Source organism: Aquarana catesbeiana, linkage group LG09 (assembly GCF_042186555.1).
Source record: "Aquarana catesbeiana isolate 2022-GZ linkage group LG09, ASM4218655v1, whole genome shotgun sequence".
NCBI lineage: Eukaryota > Metazoa > Chordata > Amphibia > Anura > Ranidae > Aquarana > Aquarana catesbeiana.
Window position 1 is genome coordinate 221,312,238 of NC_133332.1, and position 26,406 is coordinate 221,338,643.

The 26,406-nt window shown below is 43.2% G+C and overlaps 1 protein-coding gene across 1 annotated transcript in view; it reads right to left on the reverse strand.

Moving 5' to 3' along the window:
- Window positions 1-5,462: 5,462 nt before the first annotated feature.
- Window positions 5,463-26,406, reverse strand: part of CCDC120 (coiled-coil domain containing 120) — a 66,272-nt gene continuing 45,328 nt past the window's right edge. Inside the window, 8 exon segments of the mRNA XM_073599785.1 lie at window positions 5,463-7,700; window positions 11,488-12,369; window positions 12,805-12,906; window positions 17,388-17,550; window positions 17,670-17,720; window positions 18,233-18,473; window positions 21,616-21,636; window positions 21,638-21,733. Of these exon segments, the coding sequence (XP_073455886.1) occupies window positions 7,592-7,700; window positions 11,488-12,369; window positions 12,805-12,906; window positions 17,388-17,550; window positions 17,670-17,720; window positions 18,233-18,473; window positions 21,616-21,636; window positions 21,638-21,733 (1,665 nt within the window). The 3' untranslated portion in view covers window positions 5,463-7,591.

Here is a 26,406-nt window from a genome sequence, read left to right on the forward strand (position 1 = left end):
TTAGAGACCATAAGGAAGGATGGAATATCAGTCCCTGAGAGAGCAGATCTGGCCGTAGTGGGTGGGACCATGGACCCTCCACTGCCATCTTTCGTTTTCTGCGTACCATGACCTTCTGGGCCATGCTGGTGCCACCAGAATTATCGGCTTTCTTTCCAGCTTCCAGCCAGTCGGGGCAGCAACTGAATAGGGGGGAATGCATAGATCAGCGAGATCCCCTGGGGTCACCAATGCATCCCTTCCGCATGCGAATGGATCCCTTGTTCTGGCCACAAAGTTGACCAACTTCGTGTTGAACCTGGATGCTAGAAGATCCAGGTCCGGACTGCCCCATCTTTGGCAAACAGCCCGAAATATGTCGGGGTGAAGAGACCATTCCCCTGGAAATAACTGCTGGTGACTTAAGTAGTCCACCTGCCAATTCTCTACTCCCGGAATGAAGATTGCAGAAAGGCATGGAACATTTCTTTCTGCCCAAGTTAAAATATGGTTCACCTCTCTCTGTGCCGAGAGACTTTTGGTGCCCCCTTGGTGATTGATATAGGGCCACAGCTGTGGCAGTGTCGGATGGAATCCTGACAGGACAATCCCATAACCTGAAAGTCCAGGCCTTTAGAGCCAGACTTACTGCCCGAATCTCTAGGATATTGATGGGCAAGTTTCTTTCGGTTCTTGACCACTGTCCTCGGACAGTTGTCTTTTCCAGTACTGCTCCCCAGCCTAAAAGGCTGGCATCCGTCGTTACCACTTTCCAGATGACTGGTCTGAAGGATTTTCCTTTCAGCAGATTCTGGGTTAATAACCACCAAGTGAGGCTTTGGGCCACTCTTGGGGACAGCCGCATTGGCAAGTCTAAAGCTTGAATTGTTTTGTTCCAAGCAGACAGGATACTGTTTTGCAACAGTCTTGAATGGAACTGGGCATAGGGAACTGCTTTGAATGAAGCCACCACGGTTCCTAGCAACCTCATGCAGAGGCAAATGGAGGGATTGCCATTTGACCTGACCCACCGCACCAGCTCTCTTATGGAGTTGATCTTTGCTTGAGGCAAGAACACCCTTTCCTGGGCTGTGTCTATGATCAGACCCAAGTACTCCAGCCTTTTTAGGTAGGTAGGAAGATTTCTCTAGGTTGAGAATCCAACCCAAACTTTTAAGATAGTTGGTTGTAGTGCATACGCTTTGCTCCAAACGAGTCACCAATTGATCTATAAGTAATAGATCGTCTAGGTACGCTACGACTGTTATGCCCTGTGCCCTTAACCTGGGGCCAGCACTTTGAACACCCGGGGTGCTGTGGCTAGCCCGAAGGGCAGGGCTGCAAACTAGAAATGCTGCTGTTCTAACTCGAACAGCAGAAACTTTTGATGAGCAGGAAATATAGGGACATTCAGATATGCATCCCTGATGTCGACTGACACCAGAAGTTCTCTTCCTAGGAGGATAGAAACTACCGACTTGATTGCCTCCATTCGAAAGGAGTGGATCTTCAAGAATTGATTTAGCTTTCTTAGATCTAGAATGGGTCTGACGTCTTCATTTGGTTTGGGTACCATGAAAAGATTTAAATAAAACCCCAGACCTTGCTCTTTTGTGGGGATCTGTATGGTCACCCCTTGAGATATTAAATCGGTCTAGAGCATGAAACAGAGACTGTTTCTTCTCTGGATCTTTGGGAACGCTTGATCTCAGGAAACGAGACGTGGAAAGTCCCGAAATTCCAGCTTGTGCCCCAGCGTTACCGTGGGGATGACCCATCTGTCCTGAATTTCCTTTTTCCAGACTTCTGAAGATTGCACACATCTTCCCCCCCCACCCTGGTGAGGGGGGTTGCCTCTTCACGATGAGGCTTTAGGATTCTGTTTTGCAGATTTCCTACCCCAAGGCTTCTTTTGAGCCTGGGTCTGACCCTGAGGTCTTCCTCTAGAGTCTGAAGGCAGAGGCCGTCGCCACTGCCTAGAGGCAGAAGCCCCTGGCACAGGAGAAAGAGCCTGTTTATATTTTACTTTGAAAATAGTACTTCTCCCACTAGAAATTGCCTCGATATATTTATCCAAGTCTTCTCCAAATAGTCGCTCCCCATGAAAGAGGAACCCAGTTAGAAGGTTTTTACATGGTGTTTCAGCTGACCAATTTTTCAACCACAGGATTCTACACATATGTACAAGCATAAGCTTAAGGCAGGTTGCCTGGTGAATAAAATCTTTAACGGCATCTATGGCAAAACATAATGCCTTAGGTAGTTCAGCCAAATCCCAAGCTTGTGTAGGAAGCTCTCTAAGGGCCTGTTTAAATTGGTCCTTTAGGGATTGGCAGCCGCCCATCGCGGCGACTGCGGGCTGAGTGACGGCACCTGCTATGGGAAAGACAGATTTTAGCAGGGGTTCCAACTTCTTATCTGTTGGATCCTTAAAGAGGGAGTCCCGCGAAATTTTTTTTTTAAAAGTCAGCAGCTACAAATACTGCAGCTGCTGACTTTTAAAATAAGGACACTCAACTGTCCTCGAATCCAGCCGTGTCGGCACCCGAGGCCGAACCGTCCCTCGGTCCTCGGCAGCTGCCGCCACCATTCTGTGAGGGAATCAGGAAGTGAAACGTTACGGCTTCACTTCCCGATTCCCTACTGCGCATGCGCGAGTCGCGCTGCGCGTCCTAACTGGTCCCCGCTATCTCCTGGAACCCGTGTGTGTACCAGCAAACAGGATGAGGCATAGACTCCCGTGGGAGTCTATGCCGGAAGTGGGTGCAAATACCTGTCTTAGACAGGTATCTGCACCCCCCTCCCCCCTGAAAGGTGCCAAATGTGACACGGGGGGGTTCCGAAAAGCGGAGGTTCAATTTTTGTGTGGACCTCCGCTTTAAGCATCTGTGCATTGTCTACAGGACAAGTTAAGTTATTATTCACATTGGAAATTGCAGCGTCAATTGCTGGTACTTTCCATTTTTTGGAGAATTTCTCCTCCAGAGGATAGAGAATTGAAAACCTCTTAGGAGGGAGAAAAAAATAAGCTGTTCTAGTAATGCATGTGCTGGAAACGCATGAAAAGGATGGGAAGGTTTTAAAGAACCTAAGGAAGGGGCCGAGTTTTCATGTGAGACTGTTCGAGGCAGCATGAAAGTGGAACGAACCATTTCTGTAAGAGATTGTATCAGCAATTTCTCAGATTGAGAAGCTGAAAAAGGTTCATCTAGTGTTGTTTCCTCTGCAGAGAAATCATCGGTTTGCTTTTCTTCCTGATTGATTGAGGGTAACACCTCATCGTGTGCCCACTGTTCCCCTTGCAAAACTGAAGTGGGGGAAGGGGACCTAGTACGCTTCCTATCCATTTGAATGGAGGATGCGATTAAAGCTGCTAATCTTTCTTCCAGACCCTGGAGGGAGGAGGAAAGGGCATCTTCAGTCACATATACAGGTGCTGGGATGTGAGAGGCAGCTGCACCATCAATTTGTTCCAATGGCTCACCCTGAGTTGCCATAACTGGCACAGATATGTAAAAAATACAGCCACAGTAACAAACTTAACGGTAAAATAGTGGGACCTCCACATCCCCCATGGCGGGGGGGTAATGTAAGGGGGTGCAGCGCTGTCATCCCTCTAACCCTCTGGTCCCATCAGGGGAAGAAAAATACATTTTTTGCAGATTTCTTTTTTTACCTTGCAAATCTCCCTCCACACGCTGTGCAGCCAGACACGGACTGAGCTAACAGTGAAGACAACAGTATGCGCAAACATTTTTATAGCTGCATTCAGCAATATAGATTTTTTTTTAACAATGTGTTGTAACAAAAGTTAATTCTATGGTGTAGTACTCATGTTTTTGTGTCCCTAGCTCTGCATTTGCACTTGCATTTCATTAGAAGGCCCATGCCACCATGCTTTGTAAACCTACCTTTGGCTATGGTTTGCATAAATGGGACTATTCTGTCCATCTGCTTTGGCCAGCTTATAGGCTATGAAAAAAAATAAATAAAAGCATTTAAATAGAATCTGTGATCCTTGTCACTTTTCTAAAACAAGGGCCTTCTCCTATGATGTTGTCTCCTTACTGGCCAAATCAGTCCCTTTCACACTAGAGATTGAAAACTGCAGTTTCAGCCAGAAATGGAGAGACTGTCATTACAAAAAGTGGCAGCTACACCTTGGTGATTCTTGCATCGACTGAACCTCTCTCTCAAAATTGACAGTTTGAAGTGTCTAAAAGGTATCTCCATGTATGATCACTTACTTTGTATGGCTCCCCCTTTCACACTGGGGCGGTAGGGGGCGTCGGCGGTAAAACCGCTATTTTTAGCGCTGTTTTACCGCGGTATTCGGCCGCTAGCGGTGCGGTTTTAACCCCCCCGCTGGCGGCTGAAAAAGGGTTAAATCCACTCGTATAGCGCGGCTATAGCCTCGCTATAGCCGCGCTGTCCCATTGATTTCAATGGGTAGGAGCGGTTTAGGAGCGCTGAATACACTGCTCCTTCACCGCTCCAAAGATGCGGCTGACAGGAGATTTTTTCTTCTCCTGCCAGCGCACCGCTTCAGTGTGAAAGCCCTCGGGCTTTCACACTGAACAAACAGTGGAGGCTGTTTTGGGGCGGTTTGTAGGCGGTATTTTTAGTGCAATAACGCCTGCAAACTGCCCCAGTGTGAAAGGGGTCTAAGAGTCTTGAAGCCTGGAAAGTTGACCTGTCTCCAAAAATATATTTTTCTCCTGTCACACAATACAACAGAAGTACTCTGAAGCAATTACACCTCTTTGGACAATGCTGTTAGTTTAACATCAGGAACATAGGACCGTTCTTCTAAATATTTTGCGGTCCCCTTATAGTGTTACTAAACACACATTAAAATCAGTTAAACATGCTTGTTATACTCACTGTGGAACCTAAGGGGTTAGTCCTCTGCATTGTGTAAAAAGACTGTTTGATCCTGTCTTCTATGTTCTCCCCATTCTTCCACTGTCTCCAATCCATCTCCTGCTAGTATAGAGGCTAGGGGACAAGCTGCACAAGCTCAGTTTGGTGTGTATTGCTAGAAGTTTTTTTTCTTCTTCTTGGGAGTGTACATGTAATCAGCACTGTCCAAATAGAGGGTCAGGGGTCCTGCAGCCTCACAGGATAGTCAGAGGAGAATGAAATCTCCTCCTACAAGCTTTAACCAGTTACTGATAGAAGTCACAAGACTGCTCTGACTACTGATGAGAAAAGGTATTTAGCAGTTTATATTTACTAAAACGATTGCATTCCCATGTTTTGTGTACTGTGGGAGACCAGATATAGTGAATGCAGGGGCCTACGTTTAGTAACACTTTAAGCTTAGTACACACGATCAGAAAATCATACAAAAAAATACTGCTTTCGAAGTGATTGTATGATAATCTGGTCGTTAGTAAACAGCTTTAGAGAGCCGATCAGGACACATCATGCGAAGTTATCTAATGGGACAAGCACGAAAAATGTTCAGTTTTACAATACCAGATCGTACGATTTTTGTTTAATCAGTACAGTTTTCATCTGAAAATACAATACATCACTTCCGCATTTTTATTATGTTGTACAAGAATTTTTCGTAATTTTAGAAACCTCTTCATTTTCAATATGGAGACTAGCATGCAAAAAAAACAAAAAAACAAAAAAAAAAACAGACAATCATTTGTCCGATAATCTCATTGTGTGTACCAGGCTTTAGAGCTGAGAATAAGGAATGACCAAGTACAAAAATACCTCAGCTATAAAAATCACCCAACAGATTGACCTGCTGCTTTACTGTCATTGTGGGATGCTTGTTTATGGGGGATATTTGGAACCCTAAATCGAATCTTGGCCAGTTCAGCAGGGACTGTCCAAGATTCGATTTATCTATAAGCAGGGTAATTGTACCCAATTCAATCCAGCAATCGACTTGGGTACAACCAGCATGTAGGATTTTTACATGTTATCGTGGCCAGCGGATAGAGCCGTTAGCAATATTCACAATGTTCTCCCGGTAGGGACAGCTCCCAGCATGCACCCCGCCAGGAGAACACAGTAGCGCTGCGGGCAGGAATTCCCCATGAACACTAAATGCCTGGTACACACCACTTTTTTTTTTTTTTTTCTTCACAATGGGTTGAACGGAAAAAAAAAACCTGACAGCTCAAGTTAGAGCTGCTGTACTAACAATCCGATGTTAGTACATCAATCTCCTCTGCTGTGCTATTGCGTTCGGATGGGAAAAGCCCCCTCCTCGCAACACTCCGGGTCAGCGCTCTCAGCCACTAACAAAGCACCGATCAGGAGCTGGTCGGCAGACCTTTTTTAGTCCTGACCCTTCAAAAGAAGCTGTCGGGCTACTGTACACACGGGCCAATGTCAGCCAGTTTCTACTGAACCGACTGATGCCGCACGACACTGGGCGTGTGTAGTACTGGGCTTAACTGTGTTGATGGGGGAAATCAAGTGATTTTCTTGGGTTGCAGGAAAGAACAATCGCATCATCCATGGCCTGCCTAAGAGTACAGTTGGTCATACAGTTGCTGTATGTAATTGATTTAGGAAAAAGCAAATGGATTACTGGTTATTCTTCTCACTTACCATCTGGTCAACAGAAGATTGTGGACCAATTTTAAATAATTCTCGACAGACTGCAGAATGTTGATCAAATGTGTTAAAGGCAATATTTTTGTTACTTTATTTTTTAGAATTTATTGTTAAATTGTCCTGCCCAATAAACAAGTTTCCCCCAAATAAAATGCATTTGTACATATTGCACAGTGTTGTCCAGTCACCATTCAGTGTGTAACAAATAAAACAAATAAGAAGGGATACTACAAACTGCTTCTTTTACATTGATCCCAACCAGCATGGAGGCAATGAGTCCAGCTCAGCCTCACTCTTCTCTTTCAGCAGCTATAATTATTGTTTTCTTTCCAGTGTGTCCACTTACAAACATTCAGTGTGGATACAAGTTATCAAACTATACAGTGATTTACACAGCAGGGACTACAGACAGTTAGCAGTTCGCAGTTTAAGTTTGGCACAGGGTTAACGTTGAATTTTACCAGTCTTTACCCACTGCGAGCGGACATTGCCTTCTCTTTTTTCTTCCCACTATTGAAGGTCACAATTCACGCTGAGATAAACGTGTACAATCTCAGTTAAGTCACAAGGATACAGAGATCCAAATAGGCAGCAATATTAACTGTACACAGAATTATCTGATTTCTTTTTTTTCCTCCTAACACTGAGAAAGACGAATGCCAATGAACGCACGGTATAACAGAACATTTATCAACAAGGTCGAAAAATGGAAACTGTACATATCACAAAACCCCCTCTACCAGGGAGGCACTTGTAGAGAGTGGTTAAATTGGCATTTGTGACGAGGAGGACCAGTCTCCCCTTGCTGCACACTAAACCCCAAAACAACGTGGCTATTTATTGCACTTACAGAACCAACAAGCAATGAGGCTCATTAATCGGGGGATTGTTTCTGTCCTGCTTCACTCCCCCTGACTAGTCTTATTGCTGAAGAACCAAAAAAGCAGTGTGGGTCTCTAGTTCTTCTTTGAGGAAGATTTTCGGCATTTGGTGGTAGGAGGCAAGACGGGAGGGCTGCCATCCAGTGTCAGACTAAAGTCCCTGGTGGTGTGCCTTCTGTTGACCGCTCTCCTTGTGCCCGACTCGTCATGGTGGCCTGGCTGTACAGGTCCTCATCGACGTACTCTGAAAAGTGCCTGATTGGGGAAGGGGTGGAGGGAACATGGCGGGCAGGTGAGGTGGCCGATGACAGAATGCAAAGCAGTAGTGTAATGCCGAGTTTGTGAAGGGGGGCAGGAAGTGCATACCATAATTAATTGGTGGAAAAGGGTTTCCATGTGACAAAAATTGGATAGTTTAATGAAAAGGAGGGTAAGAACATTTCAACACGTGAAAAGAAGGGGATCAGTGTTTGAGTGGGCATTGAGAATTCAAAAGCAAAATGAAAGTTCAGGGAGGAGAAAAAAAAAAAAGGTGGTAAAACACAAAAAAAAAAAAAATTATGGTCACATTTTTGAGAGTGGATACAAGATTGAAAATATGTGCAAAATGATGTAGGAACGGTAACATGAATATAAAATGGAGATTGGTGTTTGGAATAGAATCAAGGAAGAAAGGAAAAAGAAATTAGAAATTTATAAAGTTCACGAAGCAGCCCATGCAAATGAAGCACTTCAACAGAGTGTCCATCCCCTATTTATATTCTAAGTTTATACCAACTAAGCAGAAAAAAAAAAAAAATCATATATACTGTAGAAAACCTTTCTGCATAGTGCATGGATGCTGTTGACTTCTCAGCAAATCTCTGTAGCCGGACCATAGCCCTTTTCTCCTCCATTTTATTATCCAGTTGAATTTGGCTCTACTGAGTCACAGAATATTGCCCAAAAAAACCCCATACACAAATATTGTGTGAAAACACACACACACACACACACACACACACAGTACTCAGCAAAAGTTTTAGACACGTGTGAAGAAATGCCGTAAAGTAAGAATGCTTTCAAAATATATATTTTAATTGCATTTCGTAAATTGCTAAAAAATAAACAAACAGAAGAAAAATCGAAATCAAATCAATATTTGGTGCGATTAACCTTTGACTTCAAACCAGCATTAGTTCTTACACTTGTACAAAGCCAGGGATGTTGTAGGATTTGAGTCAGGTGTATGATTGACTAATTATACCAAGCAGGGGCTAATAATCATCAATTTCACATGTAGGTGGAAACAGCTGTGTAGAAGGCTTAAAACTAGGTGAGGAACAGCCAAAAGGCTCCTTCACACGGACGTGTCCGTGTACGGAGCCCGCTCTGCTCAGCAGGGGATCGCTCCGTCGATCCCCGCTGAGCAGGCAGATGACAGGTTCGTCGCTGCACAGTGTGCAGCGACGGACCTGTCAGAGCGCCGCTCTCCCCTATGGGGGATCAGATGACGACGGACCGTAGAGTCCGTCGTCACCCGATCCGATAACGGATGGAAAAGTAGGTTTTTCCTCCATCACACTTTTTCGTATCGGAGCGGGTCGGATGTCAGCGGACATGTCACCGTTGACATCCGACGCTCCATAGATCTCCATGGAGTGTCCGTTCAGGTCCGCCTAAAAAACTGACAGGCGGACCTGAATGGATCGGCCGTGTGAAAGAGGCCTAACTCTGCTACTAAACTGAGATTGTGGAAGACAGTTTCATGTCACAGGTCATACACCATGGCAAGACTGAGCACAGCAAGACACAAGGTAGTTAAACTGCATCAGCAAGGCCTTTCCCAGGCACAGACTGGGGTTTCAAGATGTGCTGTTCAAGCTCTTTTGAAGAAGCACAAAGAAATGAGCAATGTTGAGGACCATAGACCACAGCAGTTGGCAAAGTAAACGTAAAGCAACAGATGAAAGATACATCATGCTTACTTACTTCCATTTGACATCAGAAGATGTCCAGCGGTGCCATCAGCACAGAACTGGCAGGAATCAGTGAGACACAAATACACCCATCCACTGTTCGGAGAAGTCTGGACACAAGTGGCCTTCTCGGAAGACTTGTGGACAAAGCCATACCTCCGACGTGGAAACAAGGCTAAGAGACACAACTATGCACAAAAACATACAGTAGGAACTGGGATAAAGAATGGTAGCAGGGGCTCTGGACAGTATTTACATTTATTGTCCTATTAAAGGGAGATAGCCCAATAAAAATTAAAATAGGACACTAATTAGATTTTAGTAATTGAATCAGTGGATGATATAGATCTTATACTGTATAGATAGCGGATGACAATTTTGTATCAATATATAGAGGGCCAGTCAAGCCATACATTGTTGTTTTAAATTTGATTGTTGTATAATTTGATTGTTGTACAAGTTGATCATTTATGTATTTTATGCATTCTGTATGTATTATGTATTACACTAGGCAAAAGTATTATGAAATGTTTATGAGCGGGGTCAGAATGATGGCCAATCCGCTCGCGTTGGTGCGTCTATGTGGCGGGTCGCCTTTCACCCGTTACGGATATGGTCTGTGCGGGGGGAGGTAGTTGGGCCGCTTGGGCTCCCCTATGCTGACGGATACCATATCCCTGCTGGGTTAGAGATGCTCCAGGTAGTGGATGTAAGCCATAGAACAGGAAGGGTTAACTGCTCGTATCGGGCCAGTGTATAAGAACGGTGCGTCGTGTAGTGTGGCCACACCCTTAGATGATGTCGTGGATGACGAAACGCATCAGGGTGGGGCCATACGACGACCAAGAGTGACGTCTGCAAGCCGTTCGGGGACATCGCTACTGCTATCCTCAGAAAGCTGAGCAGCGTGTGGTAGGAGACACCACCAGGTTCATCCCCATATGGTTCATCCCTGATTGCATTAAGCAATATGCTTATGTGAATTTTATTTTCTGTAAGTGCAAGTCCTAAAAGGGGGGAAGTTTTGGAATACAATAAACCTTTTTAAATGGAATTATACTATGGGAGTTCTCTTTATTTTGGAATGAGCCCATTAGCATGTGATTCATCCTTCCGGCTGCAATACAATTTGGGGTGAAATCCTTCCAGAGAGAGTATCCAAGTAAAAAAGTGTGTGTTCATGCCTATTATCCTGTGTTGTCTGGTAAGAGTTTTATTCAAAGGGGGATCTGTACATCCCCCTATCTTTTCACGTGTGGAGGTGTTGGTGACAGCTTATCATCTCGGTGCCGTAATTAAAACACTACGTTGGACTTTCTCATTATACGTACTGTGAAATATCATACACTTGCAGCGGATATTGGACATTTATATGTGCACATACTTTTTATGACAGCACACCTGGAATAACTGAAATGTGTTTATTGCCAAGTAGCACCGTCTTTATGTTTGTTTTATTTTGTATTATTAACACGTGCTCTGGACTGAGGAGACAAAATTTGAAATATTTAGCTGTAGCAGGAGGCAGTTTGTTTACCGAAGGTTAGGAGAGAGTTACAATAATAAGCGTCTGCAGGCAACAATGAGTACTGGAAGTAATGGGTTTGCCCCCAAAGAGCCCTTATTTCAACATTGAGACTGTCTGGGATTACATGCTGAGATAGAACTTGAGGCAGCCTACATCCACAGATCTATGGCTAGTTCTCCAAGATGTTTGGAGCAACCTACCTGCCAGATTCCTTCAAAAACTGTGTGCAAGTGTACCTAGAAAAATGATACTATGTTGAAGGCAAAGGGTGATCGCACCAAATATTGATTTCTGAAAGCATTCAATTCTTAATTTACAGAATGTTTTTCGCACCTGCCTAAAATGTTAGCACAGATTATATATATATATATATACACACATATATACATACATACATACATACACACACGTTTTTCTAACTCAGCAATAAGGTAGACTTTTCTGAGGATCAGGATAAGGCCAGATTTTTCAGCAGGCAGTGGGGAGGTTGAGAGATGCATAATGGAAGCAACATTTGTGCACCAGACAGGAGACAGTTCAGTAGAGAACTTCGTACCTGCTATGCAAAGGGGCCCCAGTAAAACTGATTGAATGTGGAAGTGGAGATCCAGTCTGATAGTGTCCCTCGTGATAACCTGGACGATAGTATCTCTGGTACTGCATGTGCGAGGGAATAGGGCCCCTTTGAACTCCCCCAGATGCTGCTGAATTGCGCAGATACCAGTCCCGAAGCCCTTCCAGTGCAAGAGCTTTGTGCACATTCCTCTCCATTGTCTCAGGGGGTGGAGCTCGAGGTTGACTCCTAGAGCGAGGACCAGGATGGGAGACTTGGGGAGCACTGCGTTGCTGGAAGCCATCGGAATGCCAAGGTTGCTGAAAATGACCAACATCAGTCAACTGAGGGCCACATGATTTGTTTCGAGTAACGTTTCTGCGCTGTTGGGTCTCGGCACGACTCCGAAGGGCTGGGCTACCCATATATCCCTCGTAGTAACCATCTCGCCTAGAGTAATGGCTACTACCATCAGGGTCAGCCCACCAAGGGGAGTCAGGTTCCACCCACCACTGACCTTCCGATTCTGCCCACCCTCTTGTCTGCTGCTGTTGCTGCTGGCGCTCCATATAATAATCTAACAGTATCTCTTCATATGGAAGGCGGGAGTTGGTGTTGGGTGTTCTGGGGTCTGGGGATCTTGCCCCTCGCTGTTGGTGGTGAGTGGGTGCTGGACCAGCCTGAGGGCGATCGCTCAAGGCTTCTGAACTCTTGAAAGAAGGTTTTCCCTGGGTCTCAGCAGGAGGAGGTCTCTCTATCAGAGCTTCAGAACTATTGCTTCGTCGGTTTCTGGCTGAATGTGTATGTGGACGCTCACTGGGGAAGCCCACTTGAGAGTCTTGACTTCCTGTCCATTGCCTCTGCGACAATCCTGACCCATCTGACCTGGAAAGGAAAAAACAAAATTGGTTAGAGAGACATGAAAGCTCAGTCTTTTTATTTTCTAATATGTTCTTTGCAAACCTAATGTACAGCTGAACCCCACACAGATAGGAAAAATACCTAATGATTAAGGTATTTATTAAAGAAATATTAAATGTCATTTATGAGGTATCTTAACTTGGCTCAGTATCAGACTCCTGTAATTCCTGGTACAGCAGATCTCAAGCTAGGGGAGGGAGGGCTGCACCATGATTAGGTATGCTGCTGTGCATATGAGCTGGTAAGTGGACAATATTGGACAGCAGTGTTGATTCATCACTGTACTGCTAATACATGTGCATTGCGAGACAGAACGTACAACCTTCCCTATGCAGGACTGCCAGATCTTACCACAAGACTTTCCAGCACCCTCCACTAAAGAAACCCTGTAGTACCTACCTCAGTGCAGAGCTGCTGCAGGCATTTCGGCTCAAGACTGGAGTGGCCGGAACACTTCGACCTTCAAGACTGGATAGACTTCGGGGGAAGGAGCGTGTGGGACTGTGGGTAAAAAAAAAAAAAAAATAATATTGGGTGAATTAATATTACATAAAAAAGAAATGCAGACAGATAGGTCTTACTTCTAGGCAAGTGTTATTTTTAAACAAGCACAGGTTAATTATATTTTCAGTTTTGCTTTTAGTGTTACTTAACCTAACTCTAAACCAACTCTTAGCCACACTCTAATGCTGCGTACACACGATCGCACATTCCGACAACAAGATCCATGTTTTTTTTCCCGACGGATGTCGGATCCCAATCTCAAATTTTGTTTGTCAGAAATTCCGACGGAAAATGTCAGATGGTGCCTACACACGGTAGGAATTTCCAACAACCTCCCATCGAACATTTGCTGTCGGAAATTCCGACCGTGTGTACGTGGCATAAGACTAATCTATCTAGCCCCATGAAGCAAAAAACGCTTTACTAACCTGTTTTGCAGCCGCTCCAGTCTGGTCCCTGTATCGGCGGCGCCTTCAATGTGTGGGCGTGTGCAGGAAAGGCAACTGACAACGGAAGCCCCATAGTAAATCTATAGGTGATGTCACTTACCAGCCGCTGTCAGTTTTCTCCTGCACACAGCATCTGCCGCTGGAGACCGGACTGGAACAGCTGCTAAGTCTAGCGATGTTTCCTTTATAGGGCTAGATCGATTAGGCTTAGAATGTGGCTAAGATTAGGTTTAGAGTTAGTTAGGTATTGACTGGAATTCCACTTTAAGATCACACTCTATCATCTGCAAGTGGTTGCACAAACGATGGTGCCCTGGCTCAGCATTTGTAATATAAGTAGCATGTACACATTCTAAACGTTTCTTATAGTCAATTTAGAATAACTATAGGAGGACTAAATTATGGCATGCTGAGGAAGAGGAGGTACATTTTTGAATCGATCAATATAGTGATGATGCTGCAGCTGTCCTTTGTGAAGGACTACAAAGGGCTGTAACAACCCGTCACCCTGTACAAAGAGAGCAGTGGTGACCAGTCAAATGAAATTAAAAATTTTGCATCCATAAGTGGGTGGATTTAATTGCCACAAGAGGCACTGTTCATGAAAAAAGAGCATGTTTCTGGTAAGCCCCAAGATGGCTATTGCACACATACATTACCTTTTTTGCCTCAAGTACAGCCTTTTGGGCTGTAATAGTGTCAATGAGAGCTATAGGTATCAAAGTTCAATTGATATTTTTTTTAAAAATTGAAAATTGTAATCTATGCTGTGTATTTAGATCATAAATCTAGTGCATTTTAAAATTTCACTGAAATGTAAGAAAATAGTTTTACTATTTTGCTGGTGGGACGTCATAAATTCTATAATTAAGTGATGATTAAGGGAGTCATTAGCTTTGCCACCTTTTAAGGCCTCATGCACACAGGACGCTTTGCAAACTCTCCTAGAAGCCTTTCCTCCTGGCATCATGAGCTTGGGCGTTAATTCATTTAATCGGCCAGAGAAATAATTTATTCTGGCCATTTAAATGAATTAATGCACAAGTGCTAAACGCACCTAGCGTTTAGGTGCATTTAGACACGTCAAGTGTTTTTTCTGCCAAAACTCTGCTGCTCCCGGATGCACGGATATTGCGGATATTTTTTTTTTCTGCCACTAACTGCTGCTAAAATCCTATGTGTGCATGGACACAAAGTCTAACATGCACAGGAATTTAGAAGAAAAAGAAAAAGAAAAAAAAAAAAAAAAAAAAAAAAAACGCCTGATGCCACTAGGAGTAGCTGCAAAAACATCCAGTGTGCAGGTGGCCTAAAGCCTCGAATACACGGTACGAAAATCAGAAGGGGATTGTCTTAAGAAAGGCTGTTGTTTGAAGTTCTTATTGTTAGTACGCTCCTTTCAAGAATTGTTTTCCAATTTTCGGCTAACAAATGTTGGATGACAAGCTAGTAAATTTTTGTCAAACGACAGCTCCACGTCAGATTTTCGTATGGTCAGTACACAAATCCGTTACACAAAAGTCGAAAGTACAAAAACGCATGCTCGGAATCAATGCTCACCAAACACAAAATTAGCAGAAGGGGCCAAAAGGGTGGCGCTCAAGAGCTAAAAATTCCTCGTAGTACGTCACTACGTTTGTGTTTGTGGCACGTCAATTTGTGTAACGTTAGTATGCAAGACAAGATCCTGGCACACGTCCTCTTGACAAAAATCAGACACTCGGTTGTCCAACAATCGTACAGTGTGTACGCTCCTTCGTCAGAGATGTTCCATTACTTGCAAATCAAAAACTTTGTCACCCACACTACCAAACAATCTTCCTCCCTGCAGACTTTGACACCATTTGAACCTATATGCTTACATGTTTCATCATCCAGAGACACAATTTCCATGACTTATAATTCACTTTTAGAAGGTCAAAACCCTAACTGTCTTCTGCATGTTGAATGCTGGTAAAAGGATCTCAGTGCTAGTTTTGGAACAGAAGAAGGACCAGAGACACATTTGGCAGACCATGGCTCAATGTTCTATTGACACATCAGCACTGGAGTCTAACCTTATACACTTATGTGATGGTATATATATGTAGACACAATGTTCACCTGAAGTTTGGACCCACTTTTTTAGGTTTGTATTTTAGGTCATGTGAATACCTGGCACTCTCCAACATATATGGCGGGAATGTCACAAAATGTGGAGATATTGGACCAATGTATACCAACTGATGTACATGTTTTTGGGCAAACGTATCCCCCCCAAAAAAAAACAAACAAAAGAAGCCTTATTGAAACCTGAATATTGTACAAATGAACAATTCTACCTCTTGATGCTCTTGTTTACTGCAGCTATGTAGGTTGTCACCAAAAGCATGGTGGTCCTATTACTCCGATTGCACCAGTAAAGTAAAAGATGTCCTGGTACTAACTAAATAAGAAAATGGGTGCAATCCTCAATGATGCCATGCATAAGTATAAATGTATCTGGACTCCTTTAAACGAGCATTATCTCCCTATTGATGCAGACCACTCACTTTAGGTTCTGACATATTTGACCACCCTAAGAGCCTTTTAAAGTGGTTGTATGCCCAAAAAACAAAAACTTGTAAGGCAAAAGGCATAATGAGCTAGTATGCCCCCGCATACTAGCTTATTATAAAATACTTACCTTAGAACAAAGCTCCCACAGGGCCGCCCAGTCACAGCTGACCGTACCGACATGTTCCCTCATCGTTCCTTCCGGGCTCGCGGCTCTGTTGCTGCGAGTGCCTAAAACCGCAATGACGTCACTCCCGCACATGCACACGGGAGCCCTCCATTACAGCACGTGCCAGCACAATACACCGGACCTTCGCTGCACATGCGCCGCTGACGTCAGCGGCTGCATGCAAGGTGAATATCTCCTAAACCATACAGGTTTAGGAGATATTCATTTTACCTACAGATAAGCCTTATTATAGGCTTACCTGTAGGTAAAAATGATCAAGCGGACAATACAACTGCTTTAAATAGAAAAAGTATAAAACTAGCCTGGATCCACCCCCAGTTACCCCCACACCCCTTTTTTCCTGTGACCTTCTGTGTCATTTATCTCTCTTCTCCTTGATTTCATTTCTTTATATGGGGTCTGCTTGAGGCTAGGTTCACATCTGTGCGGGTGGTTCCTGCTTCGGGTCCGTACCTGTTCCCACAGCCGCCGCAACCACCCGCACAGAAAAACATGCTGGATGCATACTGCACTGCACTTGTGGTTCTTGACCTATTCCTTGCATTTCAGGAGGCACTGCAGCCCATTCCAACGAATGGGCTGCCGTACCCACGCAAAACATGGCATGAATACTAGTATATTTGTGAACCTAACCTGACTCTGGACTCGCTCACCTATTTGCAACCTCTCCTCATTTGGTCTAAGGAGGCTCTTTGGACTCAAACACAGCATATTTACACCAGCACAAACAAACCCTTTGTCAGATCTCCATTTATCTCTCTCTCATCTTATATCCCTCAATAAAAATGAATTAAAGTGGTTGTAAAGCCGTAAGGTTTTTCACCTTAATGCATTAAGGTGAAAAACCTTCTGTGCTGCAGCTCCCCCTAGACCTCCCTTTTTTTTTTACCTGAGCCCATAAGATCCAGTGATGTGAACGAGTGCAGTGGCTCCAGCCACTGTCGCTCTCCTCACTGGACAGATTGATAGCAGCAGGAGCAATTGGCTCCCACTGCTGTCAATCAAAAGCTGTGACACGGGAGGGGGGGGGGTGCCGAGTTCTGCTGTATGTGTCAATGGATGCAGCAGCGGGTCATGGGAGCGAGCCCGCACAGGTGCCCCCATGAAAAGCAGCTTTCCGTGGGGGCACCTGATTAGGAAGGGCCTGGAGAGTGAACGGGGGACCCCAGAACAAGAGGATCAAGGTTGCTCTGTGCAAAACCATTGCACAGAGCAGGTAAGAATAGGCATGTTTATTTTTTTAAATCGAACGTTTGCAAACATTTTAAAACAGAAAATATTAAAAGCAATATTAATCATCCCACCTTGCAGTGCTGGCCATGGAGTTACGCCTGTTCCGAATTTCACAGTACATTTCCACAGGGGATGCTTTCCAGCCAACCCTCCGCTCAGGACTATTGGAGACAGCACGGGAGTGCTCAGCAATGCGAGGAGGAGAAGGCCTCATTCCTGGAGCAAGAATGTCATCTGCGGGCGAGAATTATTTAATCTTTTAGTACCATTTTATTTTTTTTGTCTCAAGCTTGAAAATGTCTTTGAATTTACTGAGGTGTACAGTGTGAACTTTCTTCTCTAGCCATACTCACCATGGCTGCCCCCGTCAGATAATGAACTGCACTCCGACTGAAAAGCTTCATCTGTTAAAAAGAAAAAATAATTATTACTAATATGACTTGTTCCTTGCATGAATTCTTATTTTTAGAAAATTGCTTGCTATTGCCGGTCTATAATATATATATATATATATGTATATATTTTTATATTACACACACACAATATTTGCAATACACAGCGTTTTAAATTAAATGATAAAAGGATGCCATTCAGAGTATTTTAAATTAAAAAATTTAGAAAATGTAGCTCCACCCCAATTGGTGATTAAATCTCGTCTCCAACCAAAACCCTGCTGCCTATGAACCACGTGAGAGAGCTTGTACTCCAGTTTCATTTGTAGAGCCGGTACACCTTTGTGAGACTATGACCAGCTCTGGGGAATGACATTGTATTTGTCAAAATTCCACAGCAATGGCATGCTCTCTACTTCACTACAAAAAAGTATATCAACTTCTAGCTGGAGTTCTTTACAATGATCAAAATATTGGCAAACGTACTTAGCTACCTACTCCACAGTTAGGACATGCGCACTTACCGAGCAGACTGTGTGGCACTCTATGTGTAGGCCTCAGGCCCAGTTTTCTGCGCAGGTTATTACTTTGTTCCTCTATCTCCTGCAGCCTGCGCAATGCATCCAGATAAACCCGTCTGCGTTTTCTGCGCTGCTCCACAGTCAGTTCTGTGCTCTGTTCTGCAGCAACACTCAGCTTCCGAGCAGCTTCTGCCATCTGTAGCTGCAAAGCAAAATCCCGCTCTGAGCGGTCCAACTGTGCTTCCTGCAAGAGAGAACCAGAATCAGATGAGATAGACACAGAGGAAGGGCACAATGCTGGACTAGGCTGTGATACCAAATATGACCACTAGATGGCAGACACCACTGCTTTATACATTTAAACAAATTACAGGCATACCCCATAAGTACACAATGGGGTTTATTTACTAAAGCTGGAAAGTGCAAAATCAGGCTCACTTCTGCATAGAAACCAATGAGCTTCTAACCCCAGCTTATTTAATTAAGCTTTGGAAATAAAACCTGGAAGCTCATTGGTTTCTATGCAGAAGTGAGCCTGATTTTGCACTTTCCAGCTTTAGTATATAAACCCCATTGTGTACTTAAAAGTGGGGTATGCCTGTAATGGATGAATTCTGATTAAAATTAAAAAAAAAAAAAAAAAAAAAGGGTAGAGAGAGCCATTACATCTCTAACAATAATCGGTTTATACTTTGGGATTCTTCCACATGACTAGAGGTGGAAGGCACAGACCCCATATCATATTTTTTTTTTTTTTTTTTTTTTTTTACAGAAGTGACTGGGTTACTGGGAATTTTTTTTTTTTTTAGATTAACCATTTGCTGACCTACCCATAGCAGATTTATTACTACAATGCGGCCATGCTGTGCATATCTATCTATATCTACACACACACACACACACACACACACACACACACACACACACACACACACACACGATTCTGCAATTCTGGGTTTTGTGTGCAAGTGCATGCTGCTGGCGGCTTGCCCCCCGCTGTGATTTTACACAGCGGGAGCTGACCAGCGTCTCCGCCGGCACCCGCTGATTGTTCGTTACACTGACAGAATGCCAGTCTGCCTATGTAAACAAGGCAGACTGTCATTCTGTCAGTACAGAAGGCTTGGATTCTGTGTTTCTGTAAAGCAGAAACACTGATCCATGTCTTCCAGTAGTAAAAGCACCTCCCCCCCCCCACTCCACTGAAACATTGGCTAGGCACATAGTTATTCCATTCCCTGCCATTAGTAAAGTGACAGTGCATATTTTTAGCACTGATCACTGTAATAATGTCACTGGTCCCCAAAAAAGTGTCACAAGTGTCCAGTTAGGTGCCTGATTTGTCCTCCGCAATATCGCAGTCCCGCTATACGTGGCTGATTGCCGCCATTACAAGTAAATAAAATTAAAATATCCCATCGTTTGTAGACGCTATAACTTTTGCGCAAACCAATCAATATACGCTTATTGGGATTTTTTACTAAAAATATGTAGCAGAATACATATTGGCCTAAATTGATAAAGAAATTAGATTTTACTATATTATATTGATCGTGTTCTAGAGCAGAAAGAAAAAAAAAAAAAAAAATTAGGTTTTTGTTTTCAAAATTGTTGGTCGTTCTTTGTTTCTAGCACAAAAATAAAATAAAAAAAAATGCAGGAGGTGATCAAATACCACCAAAAGAAAAACTATTTGTGGGGGGAAAAAAAAAGAGAAAAAAATAAATTAAAAAAAATGACAAATTTTATTTGGGTACAGTGTCACACAACTGCACAATTGTCAGTTACAGCTCTTTCATAACCATACACTGGTCTTAAGAAACTCTCCCTTGTGTTGCTGTAAACAAAAACATAATCATCCCACCATTCAAACCTTTCATTGCTCCCACCCCCTTCCCATCCAAGGCCCCTTTCACACGACAAGCCCGCTCGGATCTGCCTGTCCGTTTTTCATTGACTCCTATGGAGAGACGGATGTCAGCGGAGATGTGTCCACTGCCATCCGATCCGCTAAAATCAGACATATGGCGATACGTTCAGCCATCTGTCTGGCGGGTCGGATCGAATCGAATGAGATCTGATGAAAAACAGACATGCTGTCCGTTTTTTGTCCGATCTCCCCATAGAAATCAGTGGGGCTCTGACAGTGAGCAGAGATTGACCTGTCATCCGCCGGCTCAGTGGAGATCAACGGAGCGATCTCCTGCTGAGCTGGCGGACTCCGCTAAACAGATCCGCCTCGTTTGGAAAGGGCCTAAAACACAATTTAATTTTAACTGAAACGACTCCAGTAATACTACTAGTTCCAAGGCCATCTACTCTAGATGGTTTATTCTTTAGAAACAAAAAGGGTAACATACTGCAGTTTGTTACTACAGCTTTGAAGTGGTAGCTGCATTTGTTTCCTTTTTTCAGGCCAAGTACATTTTCTCCAAGTACAGAAATCTAGATCAACAGGTATGCTGGCTTATCATGTGACTGCCACGATTGGTGGTCACAGCGATCACATGATCAGAAAGCTTCTGAACGCAAGAAGTGATTGTGAGCTTTCATTAGCCTCTAGTAACTGTGGCAGCAGTGCGCACTCTCGGCACAGCTCCGTTTGTTAATTGGTACGTAAATACGCGGATGCTCGGTGCCAAGACCCACCCGCCGAGAGGCTGCAGATTTGCGTACTGTCGGTGCCTAGGGGGCACGTGTTTGGAAGATCTTTGAAATTAATACAAGCTGTGTTTGCCTAATCTTGTAATGGGATAGGCACGCACTTCTGGTACGTGCTTTTTCCTGTATTAATGGTGGTGGTCACTTTGGATCAAAGATTTTTCTACATTTACACAAATAATATTGGTGATGGAAACTTTTTAGTCATTGTTATTTAGTCATTTAGTCATCCAACACTGTTGGATTGTTTTATTTGAACTTTTCTCATTTGAAATTAATTTTGGTTAAAAATATTTTTATGTATTTTTTGGAGGACTTTATTTGATCTCAATATTCAGGGAATGATTTATTGTGCATAGATTTTTTTTAACAAAGAATAATTATTGAATCAGCATTGTAATTATTATTTTGTTTTTAAGTTTAGATATACTTTAATTTGCTTTATCCACAGAATGTGAAGGTGACGGGTGCACTTTACATTATGCTGCAATAATTAAAAAAGTTTAATGGACAGTGTGTACGATCACACCCAATCATGGTTTGGATAGAGTATAAGCTTCAGTAAGTGAGTTTGGTTTGCCGTGAGGACGCACCAATCACACACTAGTGTGCAGTGGTCAGAGAGCTGGGAGGAAATTCTCACTCAGTAGTGTTTTGTAAGGTCAGATACAAGGTATAAAAATTATGAAAATTTCATAAGTTATGAAAAAACTGCAGCTGCTCACTTCTGCTCTGGTAACCGCTGCCCGCGGTCATTCTGAATGCTCGCGGCCTCCTTGCGACAGCTGGGGCTCTCTCGCCATATTCCAGGGGGTACTCCACAGGCACTTGACCCGTCAGTTCCTGCCCAGAAAGAAGGGTAACCATTATCAATACAGATTACATAATAAATCTATTATTACAGTAGAGTTTCTGTAGCTCTAGTCAGCCATGTGCCAACATGACAATCATAAGAACACTGCTGACAATCGCAATCAGAACAAACTTTACAGGCAAGTACCACCACGAAAACTGTACTTGTTCTGTCTGATGGGAACACTAAAGTCTTATGCCCCGTACACACGGTCGGATTTTCCGATGGAAAATGTCCGATCGGAGCATGTTGTCGGAAATTCCGACCGTGTGTGGGCTCCATCGGACATTTTTCATCCGATTTTCCGACACACAAAGTTGGAGAGCAGGAGATAAAATTTTCCGACAACAAAATCCGTTGTCGGAAATTCCGATCGTGTGTACACAAATCCGACGGACAAAGTGCCACGCATGCTCAGAATAAATAAAGAGATGAAAGCTATTGGCCACTGCCCCGTTTATAGTCCCGATGTACGTGTTTTACGTCACCCGCGTTTAGAACGATCGGATTTTCCGACAACTTTGTGTGACCGTGTGTATGCAAGACAAGTTTGAGCCAACATCCGTCGGAAAAAAATCCTAGGATTTTGTTGTCGGAATGTCCGAACAAAGTCCGACCGTGTGTACGGGGCATAACTCCTCTGGGCCAGTATCTGATGGGAGAACTACTATGCACTAAAGCATCCCACCCCACAAAGACATGAGCTTCAAAGACCAACATATTCCTGTACCATTTTGAACTTAATTGTGATCATTTACTAGTTGTAGGAAAAACATCCAGTCTTTAAAAATTTCATTGCACGTTTTTGCTAATGCCAAACTGTACCCAGCCAGGGCAAAACAGGATTGTTTCAACCCGTCCATCCTCAGCACGATTCTGGCTAAAATAAGAATCACAACTTTTTTGCTTAGACTAAAGATCACAATTCTCACAATGTAACAACATCTTTCACATTATGCAAAAAAAATTAGGCCAACTTTTTATTTAATTCATTGAAGTGTATTTTTCCCCAAAAAATAGCGCTGCGCAAATACAGTGTGACATAAAATATTGTAACAACCGCCATTTTATTCTTTAGGGTTCTCTCTCATTATTTATATATATAAATAAAAAAAATAAAAAATAATATATATATATATATATATATATATATATATATATATATATATATATATATATATATATATATATTTATTTATTTGGGGGTTCTAAGTAATTTTGCTGACAATGTTGTATATAAACATGGCAGGCTGCCCGTTTTGTTTTGTTTTTTGGGGGGAGGTTAGGGCTAGGGTTAGGGATTAGGGTTAGGCGACCTCTCTGCACTGAATTGGGGAAATGCTGTATTAAGATCGTGAGGGGGGTTAAATCGAGATCGCGATTTTTTTTTTAACAATCATGCAGCTCTAATATATACCTACATAACCCTCGTCCCTCCATTAGGTGACAGGAGCACAAAGAAAACTCTTGGTGCTATCAGACATGTAGGAGTAAGTTACTGACCCCATGTCATTGCCAATCAGTGTTATAGAAAAGTCGATTTTTTACTCTGACAACTCATAGCTTTCACAGGGCATTCTGTTCTCTCCCAGTAGCTGAATGAAGTGTTGGAAAAGAAAAATGACAGTATGTGCTGCTACAAAGGATTGCATTACAGCGGGCCAGATGGTTTCCCCCACATGGCCAAAGCAAAGGTTCACTTTAAAGCTGAACTTTTGGTAACCGGCTAAATATGCAGTCAGCAAATTTGTTTAGCCAGTCTTGTGATTTTGGCAGCCTTGTCAGAGAGCCCAGCCAAGTCTGTGTTCACCATGCAGACAATGTAGTTAGCAATGCAGCCTGGTCCAGGACCAGTTCCAATCTGTGACTGGGAAATGATGGAGCAGCAACTCTAATAAGATACATTGTGCTGTCCCCCTCCTGTAAGCATGTTCACAGTGTTAAAGTGACAGCACAAAACAAAGAAGGGTGCTGCTCCTCGCCCTTTCAGTTTGAATGTTGCTGTGCAAGGGGTTACAATATCAAGACAGATTCAGGAATTTACACTATTTTAACCCCTTTGTAACCGCCTAACACATACAGTATGTGAGCTGCAAAAGGGTGCGCTTTAAACACTCACAGGCTACACATATGTGCTGCTGGGCAGCTAATGTTTCTGTGCTGAAAGCAAGCTCACTGCGTACTCCCAGCACAGACACTGAGCTGTGAAAGACAGTTCTTGGAGCCAAAGGATCAGTAACCGGTGTAACTGGCTCCTGATCATAGAACCTCCCGCGTTCAGAAGTTTTTAAAAGGGGTGTCAGGGTGGGCAGGAAAGGTTAATGCAAATAAATTAAATATATATTATTTAAATTATATCTAAAAATATACAATGCACCTGGAAAGTATTTACAGTGCTTCACTTGTTCCACATTTTGTTATGTTAAAGCCTTATTCCAAAATGGATTCAATGATTCGCCTCAAAATTCTACAAACAATACCCCATAATGACAACGTGAAAGAAGTTTTGCAAATTTATTAAAAAAAAAAAAAAAAATCTACTGAGGAAGACCAGAGGTCAATATGCGTGTAGAGGGGAGGAGCCGACCCAGAGCGGACGTCATTGAAACCTTATACATGCTGTTTTTACTCAAAAGTGTGATTTTTAGTGGGGTTTAATGAAGCTTTTAAAAACGGCGAGCACTAAGTATGGTATGTTTGTAATTACATGATATTGGAGTGATATCTCACAAATGGAGGAGAGTCCAAGGAATGGGGTTGTGAATAGGAGAGATCTATACCTCACCTTTTGGAAACACTCGGAAGGCTGGTGAAACAGCATAGGGCTGATCTTGAACAGCTGATCCATTAAGAACGGGAGAGACCACAGAGGAGTGGAGTAAAAGATTTATCTCAGAGTGACTCACTGTTGAGGTGAGCAGATATATATTGGCTGGTGGAGGTGTACACAAATGAGCAATGTCTATAGGAGAGCATGGCGGTGATTCAGACGGATGTTCACAGCTCAAGAATTTACACATATGCATGGAATAGGACTTTATTTTTGGGAATTACTGTTTCATTTTATTAACACAGATTTGCATGTGTCTTTGTAAGAGAGTAGCGCTGCACTATATTTAAATACCCCATAATGACAACATGAAAGAAGTCTGTTTGAAATCTTTGCAAATTCCCCTTCGGCAACGAATTTGGGGACATGGCATTTTATGCAGTAGTCATTTTTGATACCATCCCCTATTTTCACTATGTCATAGGATAATTATGAACGATATTGAGCATTGGTAATTTTTACACGTCTCTAGCCCCTGCGTGGGCGATCACCGAGCTTGTTATAATTCTCTTGTGTACCCAAAAAACTCAAACATAATGAAACAGAAAATCTTTGCAAATTTATATTATCTATATATATATATATATATATATATATATATATATATATATATATATATATATATATATATATATATATATATATATAAAAATTATCACATGTACACAAGTATTCACAGCCTTTGCCATGACACTCAAAATTTAGCTCAGGTGCATCCGGTTTCCCCTGATCACCCTTGGGAGGTTTCCACAACATGATTGGAGTCCACCTGTGGTAAATTCAGTTGATTGGACATGGTTTGGAAAATCACACACCTGTCTATAAGGTCCCACAGATAACCGTGCATGTCAGAGCACAAACCAAGCCATGAAGTCCAAGGAATTGTCTGTAGCCCTCCGAGACAGGATTGGCACAGATCTGGCTAAGGGTACAGAAAAATTTCTGCAGTATTGAAGGTCCCAATGAGCACAGTGGCCTCCATCATCTGTAAATTGGAGAAGTTTGGAACCACCAGGACTCTTCCTAGAGCAGGCCACCTGGCCAAACTGAGCGATTGGGGGAGAAGGGTCTTAGTCAGGGAGGTGACCAAGAACCCGATGGTAACTCAGAACTCCAGCGTTTCTCTGTGGAGAGAGGAGAACCTTCCAGAAGAGCAACCATCTCTGCAGCACTCCACTAATAAGGCATTGTATAGTAGAGTGGCCAGAAGGATGCCACTCCTCAGTAAAAAGGCACATGACAGCCCACCTGGAGCTTGCCAAAAGGCACCTGAAGGACTCAGACTACGAGAAACAAAATTCTGTGGTCTGATGAAGCAAAGATTGAACTCTGACCTGAATGGCAAGCGTCATGTCTGGAGAAAACCAGGCACCCCTCATCACCCTGCTAATACCATCCCTACAGTGAAGCATGGTGGTGGCATCATGCTGTGGGGATGTTTTTTCAGCGGTAGGAACGGGGAGACTAGTCAGGATCCAGGGAAAGATAAATGCAGCAATGTACAGAGACATCCTTGATGAAAACCTGTTCCAGAGCGCTCTGGATCTCAGACTGGGGCGAAGGTTCATCTTCCAACAGGACAACAACCCTAAGGACAAAGCCAAGATAACAAAGGAGTGGCTACAGGACAACTCTGTGAATGTCCTTGAGGTGCCCAGCCAGAGCCCAGACTTGAACCCAATTGAACATCTCTGGAGAGATCTGAAAATGGCTGTGTACCGATGCTCCCCATCCAAACCTGATAGCGCTTGAGAGGTCCTGCAAAGAAGAATGGAAGAAACTGCCCAAAAATAGGTGTGCCAAGCTTGTGGCATCATACTCAAAAAGACTTGA